Source organism: Mesoplodon bidens, assembly GCF_964165515.1.
Source record: "Mesoplodon bidens genome assembly, chromosome: 4".
Taxonomy (NCBI): Eukaryota; Metazoa; Chordata; class Mammalia; order Artiodactyla; family Ziphiidae; genus Mesoplodon; species Mesoplodon bidens.
The window spans coordinates 125,218,040-125,229,054 of NC_138160.1; the positions used below are offsets into that span (position 1 = coordinate 125,218,040).

Sequence of the window (11,015 nt, forward strand, 5' to 3'; positions counted from 1 at the left end):
TGTAAGATTTGGAGTGTCAGTGTCATAGGGAAGGTATTATATTCGTCCCTGACAATCGGATATTAGAGGAAAAGTTTAGACGTTCAAATGGTTATTTATTTTCCTCACTTTTAAGATAATAGAATAAAATTAACTTTATCAAAAACATGTTTCATAGATATCCTCCTCCCCCCACTAAATGTTCATATGTTATTTACTTTATTTTTCTGATGATATTAGAATGGAAATCTTCTCACTAGCAAGATTAGCAGGGGAGAAGAATATCTATATCTATATATATATATAGATATATATATATTTTTTTTTTAATGTTTTGGGGGTTTTTTGCCCCAAAAGATACTTTGCGTCACTTGTAAATCCAGCCTGGGCTTTGTATACTAGTCTGTTTGTCCTTTGGCCTTAAAAGCACTTTACTTAACTTTCTTGTGCCACTGAGCAGATTTTACCCTCTCTTTTCTTCAGGAAACAGAAACGTCAGATTTGTTTTTGCATGATGACGACGATGAGGATGAAGATGAATATGAGTCTCGTTCATGGCGAAGATGAAATCTGATGCGAGCTGTATAATTTTTAGGAATATTGTTTAGAAGAACAACTTTTAAAAATTATTTAAAGAAGTCAATGAGCCAAAAAAATTGTTTTTGTTTTTATTTTCAACACAGTAGGTTTAAGGACAGCAAGTTTGCTATTTAATTACATCTCATAACTGTTCATAATATTAAAGCACCAAAGGCCTAGTGACTTTTACACAGTTGTGAAGATCCACAGGAATGACTTGGATAATCTCTAGAGCCTTATTTTTCCACACCACTTGTTTTTGTTGCTATTGGTGTTGGATCGTGTTGTAAATGACAGGGTGTTCAGAAATTTTATTTTGGATTATAATCTGCTGGTAAAGTTTCATTACATGTAAAAATCGCCTGGAATCTCTTATCTCTTAGCTATTATGGATGGGTTGTCAGATAGTAGGAGATATTTGTAATTAAAATACCCTTTTGCTTTCAAGAGTTGTCTTGGAAGAAAAGTAAATTTAATTTTATTGAGGAGGAGCCCAATTTGTATTCAATCTGAATTTCGGGGGGATTTAATATGCAGCAGTAAGTAATATTTTAGTGTAAATCGTAACTGTTCTTCAATGCTATAAGGCAATGGTAGCTAGCTCTGTGGGATTTCCATTCTGTCATCATATTAACTCTCCTGGACTTCTGCCACTGATTTTTAGTTTGCTTTGAAATTACTGAGCACTGGTTCAGTTGGTCCTTTTTTTTCCCTTTCTTTTTTTTTAACATTCTCAGAATACAAAAGGCTTTCACCTGTTGCCCCTTTCTCGTCCCCATTTTCTTTCTCCTGCCTTTTTATTAATAGTCTGACTTACCCATTATTGAGATAAGTGATTCTTTTGGGCCACCAAAAGTCAGTCCCCAATAAAAAGTTTAAACCAGCACCTTGATAAACAAGTGATTTTTTTTTTTTTTTCGGTACACGGGCCTCTCACTGTTGTGGCCCCTCCCGTTGTGGAGCACAGGCTCCGGACGCGCAGGCTCAGCGGCCATGGCTCATGGGCCCAGCCGCTCCGCGGCACGTGGGATCTTCCCGGACCGGGGCACGAGCCCGTGTCCCCTGCATTGGCAGACGGACTCTCAACTGCGCCACCAGGGAAGCCCAACAAGTGATATTTTGATGAGAATAATGGAAGGATTTGTGGGGAGAGAGAGTCACCAGCTTTTTTTTTTTTTTTTAAAGCTTCACTTTAGTTAATAGTTATGCAGAAGGGTTTGAAAGTGTGTGAAATTCTTTCCCTAAATTTAAACCATGATGGTGAGGTGACTGGGGATAGGTTGGGGGTGGGATGGGGTAGGGGGATGGGTATGCTAGTAATAAATCGGAGTCATAACTTGACTTTGTTCAGATGACCTTATATTTTCATAATTTTGTAGCTTGTTGCTATCCATGAACATAGGCATCCTTCAGTAGACGGTTTCCTTCACTGTGTGCATTTTTACTGTACACTGTACAGAGTATCTTTTAAGTAAAATATATCTGTAAATTTATGTCCTTGTGTTCTGAATGTTAGATGGAAAAGCAGAGGAGCAACACTACACTGTATTGACCCCTGGGGAAATAAAATGATTAATGTACATAGGATGTTACTTTTTCAAGGATATACACAGCTATGTTTTTATAGTACGTGTGGTGTGAAAATTTGAAACCTGCTGTTGGCTTCAGAAGGTTCTTGGTGATCACTATGTCAAGGATTTTGTTTCCTGAGGTGAAGACTGTTTCTCAAAATAGAAACTATTCACTAAGAAATTTAAAACCATCAGGACTCTAGATTTACTTGGCTACAAGAAGTTAAATCCCATGTTCTGACTATCTTTTCTCTTCTACATGTTTTCCTGGAATGATGTGTCACACCAGGATCATTTTTAAGTTTTCATGTAATTTTCCCTTCATAATAATAAGGACTTCCTCTTTCTAGGTTATAGTTATATTTCTGATAACACAAAGCTAAAATAAGCTTATAAAAGAAGGAAAACATTACAGTGGAGTAGAATAAGCAATCTTGCTTCTTCCTCCTCCGTCATCTCTAATGAAATTTTCCTGATGTCTGTGGCTCAGTCGGTATATATTTTGAAAGATTCATTGTGGTGAATATTTTGAGTCCTGACAGTTTAAACGTGATAGAGGGAACAAAGGATTTATATATTTTTTGTACAAAGTTTTTTCTTAAACTGTATAATTTTGTAAATAATTTGTTTGGTTTTTTTGTGTACTAAAACTACCAGCGTATAGATTTCAATAAGAATTGTTGTATTTTTGTATTTGGAAACTGAAAATTACATTAAATTAACGGAGCTGTAAGGAAATTTTCAGTAGACTGACAATTCAGCAGAGTGAGATTCCTTTTCATATGATTTTTTAACCTAAAATTGACATCTTATTACACTCTCAGTACAGAGAGAGCTGAGGATTTGTTTGACCTTTTTAGTTCTTGGGGGAGAGGGGGGTGAAAGAGAAGGATGTTAAAGTGAAGAACAGCTAGACACTTTTTCGAGTAAGTTTTGAGGACCTTTATATAAAACTTAGTTTTCGATACACCTAAAATACTTCATAAACGTCTTTTCTAAGACTTCTAAAACATGTTTGACTCTCAAAAATGTATTCAAAATACGCATTAAATATAATATTAGAAAATTTAAGTTAAGGTTAGCATAAACTAGTTAAATGTATATATTTTTTCCTTTAGGACGGAGATCCCCAAGCATTAGAATTTCTCTTAAAAGCGAGTAACTATGACTTGTTTTCTTGGCATCTTCACTTACAGAAATAACATATACCATCTGAGGCAAATTCTGTTCTTTTTAATGTGTATGACATCTTTCTAAGTAGCCGTTGAGCAATAACAACCACCAGCCTGGCTCGGTCATCTTGGTTTACTAGTGGATTGCTGCCCAGGCTTAAGAGGTAAATCCCCGGGGAATGCAGAATTTCCCTCAATTTCTTCATGCTGTAACATTGAGAAAACATGATCAGTAGCTAAGGTGATAAATTGGAAAGCGTTTTGTTAGGGTGAAAAGAAGAGGTCCATGGTGATGGATCATGATTTCAAAAAAAAAAAAAAAAATCATGTGAAAAGGAATAGCGGTTCCTCTTGATGTATAGTATGCCTGTATTATAGTTTTTACAAAATTGTGAACTTGTGTAATAGTATAATAGGAGATATTGTTGAATTTCTAACTGTTTATACATTTAAATTCATATATGTAACGTTTGTTTTATCGATTACAATCTGAATTTCTAAGAAGCATGTTGACTTTTGCAATAAAGATGCAATATGGAATGGTTCACAATTGGAAAAAAAAGATAAAAGTGTTACAAATTTAAAAGATTTGGAAAATTTATGAACCATTCCAAAAATTATAACAATCACCAAAAGAGCTGTAATTCTGGCTTGTTCTGGAAAGAAAGAAAATGTATGTGTATGCTTGCTTGAGTGAGAATGAATGAGTGATGGATATGTATGTGTGTTTTATGTTGGGTTCATGTACATGAGAGAATGCCACTCAATATGAATTTGGGTACCAAAGTCACTGGCTATTAAATATTCAGTAGAATCACTCCTTTGACAGAGTGGTCTTGAAAATGAAAGAGAAGGGCATTAAAGTGTTAACTTATAAGTAACCTTTAACAGCCATATTTCTTTGTTCGTGGATGGATCTTGGTATCCCAGATAAAAAGTGCAAACAATTTTATAAAAGCAATTATTTTAATATTATCTTGAGGATATTCAAGATGCCTGCAAACAATAGGAAGGACATTTTCCTTAAGCACAATAGAGAGAAGGGAAAGAAACCTTGAAGAGATGATCTAAAGATATGACAGTTCTAATTGTGATGGATATTTGTGAGGAATAACAAGAGAAAGAAGTGATCTTACCCAAAAGGACTATGTGGTGATGGGAAAAGGAAGTATATATCACTTGGGCTCCTATTTTCTTGTTTTAAAAACTGCTTTTCTTATAAAATTCCCCTCCGAATGTTTATGCATTGTCCAAGAAGAGTCGTTCTTTAAATCTCAGCTTATACAGGAAAATAATAAAGAATGGGAGTAAATTTCATTTTCATTCTTTTCAAATAAACAGAAGTTTTATTCATATTTTGTGAATTAAGTAAATGGCAAATAAGCTGTGTGACCATTTGTTTTGAATAGATGATAATTTATCCAATAGATGTTTATCATAAACATTAGTCTAGGGCTTTTGGTGGGGGAGCCAGCATAATTTTGAACATAATTACATTTGTTTAATAGTAACAAATAGTACTAAAATGAGCTCTCATTAAAGAAATTATTGGTTTTATGTGGGGTTTTTTTTACTGCTTTTGATGTAAATTATTCTATAGCCAAGGATAAATTTTGAATCACAAGCCCCAGTTTACTGTCTAGGCTGGATCTAATTATGTTCCAGTAAACATAAGACATGAGTGAGTATGTCAACCTGCAGGACCATTTTAGATTAGAGAGTCAGGATTGCTTTAAACAAGTGGACCAACATTTTGCAAGTCAAACCTGCCCCATTTGGCGTCATTTTTAGTCTCAAAGATCTACTTGAGGGGCCAACCAACACTGACTCAAAAAAAGGCTATACACTGCTAATCCATGTATTACGAATCACCTTCATTTATGCTAAATCCATTTATTGCCAAGTGATCTCCTTTCTACAGGATCATCTACCATTTGGCCTCTTACCTGGTTCTGCAGTCGACCTTAGGTTAACTAAACCATCCCAAGCATTCTGAGATAGGCGACTTGATACAGGTGAAATTAAGGTCAGAATAGTGTTTGATAATTGTTTGCAGGATATTTGTGGTTTGAGTCTACTCTTAGACTTCTGCAAACAGATTTTTATTTTTTTTGGTTGTGGTTAGGAAGCGTGATAAACACTTTTTCTTTATGTTATATTTTTCCTTTTATGAAAGGTGAGCAAGGGAAGAAGTTCCTAATCTAATAGCCTATTAGTTTGTTTTCAATGAAAGTCTGTATTTCCTACATCACTGCAGTTTTTCTAACCACTTTATAGAGTTCTTTTTTGTTCTTAGTCCACACTGCATGGCACGCAGGATCTTAGTTCCCCGACCAGGGTTGGAACCCGTGCCCCCTGCATTGGGAGTGTGGAGTCTTAACCACTGGACTGCCACGGAAGTCCCCATAGAGTTCTATTACTTTGATAGAGTGATCCATTAGTTCTTAAAACATTTGAGTTGGGGTAATGGTTAGTGCTTGATCAGAATTTTTGTTCTTTACTCGAATCTTTGTTGGGGAGTAGGATTATAGAAATAAGCCTTTTAGTTGCCTAGCCATGTTTCTGTTGACTGAGTTTTCAACACTGCTTCGTAAGCACTTCATAAAAGTGAATGTCTTTTTAACAGTTTTCTAAAGTCCTTGTGATTCTATCTCTTCTTAGTTTGCCCCCAGACAGCTTCTTTTGTGAGATACTGATATATTTCTCTCAATTTGAAATGAAATTGGATAATAAGGGCTAACGTAGACCTTGCCAAATAAATGCGGTTTTTGAGGATGATTTGGCTTCAAGATTGAGGCTGCTCACATGTTTACTTTGAGTTCTTAGACCAAAGGCTGCCGATTTATCTGTGTAAGCTTCTGATCCTGTGTAAACTATCTAGTGCTAGTTCCTGAACCAGCCTCCAACAAAGGGTTATTTACTGTAGAATTCAAGATTTTAACATTTAAAGCCTGTAGGGGGCTCCAGAAGGCAAAATTTAGTGGGCCTTAGAGCAGTGACTGAATCTTTTTTTCACAGCAACTCAACAGTGAAAAACACATTTTGCACTGTGACCCAGTATATACGTACACACAAACCAAACAAAAGTTTACCAGACAATGCTTACCCTTACAACCCAGTATGCACCTGATATTTTATTCTTGTTAGGACCCACTACTTGGCTTTCAAAATTGCAGTTTGGAAAACACTAACTTATTGAGTTTCAGGGTGAATTGCATTTTTAAATCCCTCTTCCTGTGACATTGTCAATACTATTTTGAGTATAAAATGATAAAATTTTATCTTCTGTGCTTTGCTTGGAAAAGTAGTCTGGGGCCTGAAGTTGACCTTTAGTCTAAAATTAAAGGTGAAAATAATGTATACATCAATCTCTTTATTGATTACTTGATGCTCTTGAGCATGAAGTTATTTTATAGTTTTTAATTTTGAAAATAGACAACTGTGAGTGACTTTTTAAACTTGCCTGTAGTTTTATATTTTTGTCATTATTTGCCCTGGGGAGGGAGTGGAATGCTAGAATATTGGTGCTACTTTTTATGAAATCTAAGGCACTTTGCAGGAATTATTTTTAAAAAAAGAAAAAAAAAACTGCCCACGAAGTCCATACAGCTACAAATACTTAGTGTCTGTGAATCAAGAAAAGATTATTTGGCTTTGAATTTAATTTTGCATTTAGAGTTCACCTTAGCTATCAACGATTCAAAACAAACCAGGTTTGATATCTCTGAGAAAATTGTACATATTCCAAAACTGTTCCATTGAATTTCACCCTTTTAAAACATATTCTCCCATAGGTTGATAAGAAATAGGAGATATTGATAAACTCATATAAAAAATAATTACTTAGTCCTTGCCACTTTTTAAAATCTTGGGCAAGTGTGTCATTTGTGTATTTACATGTCTGAGCTTTTCTAGTTTCTAAAATGTAAAGAGAAAGATTAAGAACATGTCAGTGAGAAGGTTGCCATATTTTCAGAAATCCATAGAAGAAAACTATTGTCTGCAAAATAATGAAATCAACACTGATCATGGAAATACGTTGTTTGTACATTCCAGTATTTCTATCCTCTTGTCCATGTACATTCCTTTTCGGATTCCTCAAGCAATAAAACTTGACTTTCCTCTAATACCATGGTGACAAGTAAATATTTTTAATTAAATTGGTTGATAGTTTTAAGCTATTCACTTTTGTGAATTCAGTTCAGTACAAGTATTGAATGGAGACTGTGAACCAGATAATGGCTCAGTAGTTTGCCTGCATTCTGCTTGCAGCCTTTTGAAGAAGGTGCTCCCTGTTCGGCTTTGAAAACTGAGTTTAGAAGAGATTAAGTGGCTTCTCAGAGGTCACACAGCCTGTAGTGGTGGCACCAGGATTTGAACATGGGTCTGACTCCTGCGCTCATGTGCTTAACCTCTGTGCCCTGCTGCTTCTAATAAAATGGGATATTGCAAGTCTGTAGAATGTCACTGGTCTTTTTTACTAGTGTCTGTCAAACACTGCCATTCTGGCTCCATCTATCTCATCTGCCCTGGATTGGAACCAGGCTCCCTTGGGGAGTGATACTTTAGGTAGCATATTGGAAACCACAGAACATAGCGTTTATAGATGCTAATTTGTGGGGAAGCATTTTAAAGTAATATTTTTTTGTGACCTCCATAATGTACAGCCAGCCAATTTGATACCTTTGACAATAATTTGGCTGTATCATAACCTATGTTTATTTTATGTTCAATTTTATCTTAAATATTTTTCCTGTGGCAAACAGAATTATGATAATCTTGCAGTATTTCTGCCTTGCTTCTTTGTGTTTTTCAATATTTCTGGTGACTTCTTTCTTTTAACCTTGGCGTTAAAAAAATCATGTTGTACATAAATAAGTTTACATGCTTTAATTTAATGATGTTTTCATATAGTATACTGAATTTTCTAGGCAGAAAGTGCTGAGAAAAGCAGTGTTTGTTCACAGTTATATTTATGCCATAGATTTTTTTTAAAGAATATATTCTCAGTGAATAAAACTGATGTTCATGTCATTGTTCTGCTGTTTATAGAGTTACTTGATTTTTTTACATGTTCAGATTTCTTATTTTAGTAATGTCATTCTGAATCCTTGTGGATTTCTAATTTTAGCTATTTTGGCAACTATGAGATGTTTATTGACTACTAATGATATGGTAATAATTGTCATCTGCAAAAAGGAAAAGATGTTAGCACCCTTGGGAGAAAGGGGGCTTTTTATTCTTTGACAGCCCATGAGAAAAGTAGGCATGTTCTAATAGATTCAACAGAAAAAGTTTTTTATTCTTGACAAATTTAGCAGCCATTGGGAATATTTCCAGGATGGGAACTGTATCAGGGAAATTGCTGAGACAAAAGAGAATGATATAACATTCTGCTGGTAACAGTACAAGTTTTTAGAAAGGTGTTTCCCCCCAAATTTTGGATTATGTCATTAAAAAAAAATCTCACTGTTGTCAAATGCTAAAAAAGCATACGTACTCTTTTTAAAGCATTATCAACATATTTTGCTTTGAAATATCAAAGATGGGGAACAATTTTATACATAGAACTTAATTTCTTAGAATTTTTTTTTTATCTTTTGAAAAATTTCTACCAAAAACTTTAAGGCACTTCTCTCCCTGTGATTTATTTAAATCTTAATAAATTATACATTTCTGCACTTTAGCCATTCATGTGAAAATTATTTGGAGTCATTGCAATAGAATGGTGCTGTGTGGTCTCCTGAGGCCCCAAGTATGTCAAAGAAGTTTCATCCACTCTTAGTTTTACATTTTTCAGTGACTATTATTGATAAAGTAAATAAAGCTGGACAAAAGTCTTTAAAGATTGAAGTAAATGATTCAAATCTGTGTAGAAGTGAAGACTTATTTATGTAAGGATTCTATGTTTATGACTAGCTTTTGTGCTTAGCTCCTAGTGTTTTTGGAAAGCTATCTATGAGTTGTAGGCACCTATTAATTTCTCAGAAATGGCTGTATCTAGGAAAACAATAAAAACAAAAAACAAAGAACCCAACTGGTATGATCAGACATGTTCAGAAAACTTTGAACATTGTCTGTAAAAACAGTTCACAGTGTATTTTGTCTCTCCTGTTTTACAAACCAGGAGGATTGCCTTTTTATTCATTTTGAGGTTTCCATGATCATCACTGGCTGTAGCTTGATGCTTCATAGACAGGGTGGAAGAACTGGTTACAGTAGAGAGTTTCACTTGTTTTTCTTTCTTTGTGGCCTACGTGAATCAGAATCCAAAGAAAATTTGCACACTTAAAATAGGAGAAAAGTACAACGACTTTTGATAGTGTTCAACATTTTTGTAGGGCAATCCTTGACCGTTTTTGCCCAGAAACATGATGGGGTTTTTTTGTGTATGCCATAAATAAGAAATTAAGAAAACATGAGACAAGGAAAAATAGCCTGCACACAGAAGCCCTTTAATAACCGTTGAAAAAATGACTTGAAGAGCCAGGAGAGGTGATAAAGAAAAACCTATTTCTGCCTTTTATTTAGGGAATTTTTGTTTCATTTCGCCACAGTCAAATTTTAATGGTGCTAGCTTTGCACAGTGGCAGTATCGTAGCCAATGAGGTTTATCCGAGGTGCGATTATTGCTAATTGAAAATTTTTCCCAATACCCCGTCATGACGACTTGAAATATAGTCGGCATTGGCAAAAAAAAAAAAAAAAAAAATTTTAATGGTGCTAAGGAGAAATAATTGTAAACTTGGAAAGGGAATTGTGAAGGCTATTTTTATTCCCTGACGTACTCCTATAAATTGTTATTTTTCAGTTTAAATCTTGGTTTCTTTAAGCATGGTACCATTTTTGTGTTGTACGTTTAATGTCACTGTTCCCAGTCAGAGAGGCATGGCGAGCAGAACTCCAAGGCTCCACAGGTCTGATGGAGGTAACTCTTCTCCCACAACTGAGGTGTTCCTCAGCCTTTCAGGGATCAAGAGAGCCCTAGCCTTGGTGTCAAAATAATATTGGCTATGATTTCAGTGCTCATCATGTGACTCACTGTGCTGTATGGTTTCAAGCATTCTTATTTACTCTACAAGGTATACTATGATTTTTCCCTTTCTGTCCAAGGGAAATCTGAGGCACAGGCAGGTCACCGTCTCAAAGCAAAGCCAAGATTTGAAGCCACAATACATCTGACTTCAAAGCATGGCCTGTAACCACTGCTTGGTACTGTGCTCTCGTCCCAATAGCTGTGTGAGCTGAGGTTAATTACTTAGTCCTTTGAATGCTCAGTTTACTCATAAAATGGGCCTTATAATAACAGAGCCCATTTAATGTTCGCAGGATTGCAATAAGCATTAAATGAGATAGTATCTCTGAAAGTACTTTGTGAAATGTTAACCACTATTAGCAGATCTTCTAAGCTTCATCAAACTGTCTGAATGGAGCTGTTTTCAACTACAAGTGAATTTCTTACATTGGTTATTAAATCTTGTGGAATCACCTAAATAAATGTGCTTAGCAAATGTTGAAAAAAGAGAAGGGAATACTTCATACCTGAGATTGCATCTTTATATTTCTTTAATATATCACATTAATCAAGTAGATAAAACCAGACTCTAGGTACTGACATTTCCTAATCCTTAGCAATTGTTAGTGAATATTACACGTAGCCACGAGGTGGGTCAACTACCTCGTGGTAGACGGTCAGCGTGTTCTGACCGTTTTA

The 11,015-nt window shown here is 35.2% G+C and overlaps 1 protein-coding gene across 4 annotated transcripts in view; it reads left to right on the plus strand.

Moving 5' to 3' along the window:
* Nucleotides 1-4,182, plus strand: part of LOC308616247 (RNA-binding protein 27) — a 70,543-nt gene extending 66,361 nt beyond the window's left edge. For all 4 annotated transcript variants that reach the window (XM_081232482.1, XM_081232484.1, XM_081232483.1 and 1 more), the window contains one exon: nt 463-4,182. In XM_081232482.1, the coding sequence (XP_081088608.1) occupies nt 463-546 (84 nt within the window). In that variant the 3' untranslated portion in view covers nt 547-4,182. The remainder of the gene's footprint in view (nt 1-462) is intronic.
* The last annotated feature ends 6,833 nt before the right edge of the window (nt 4,183-11,015 follow it).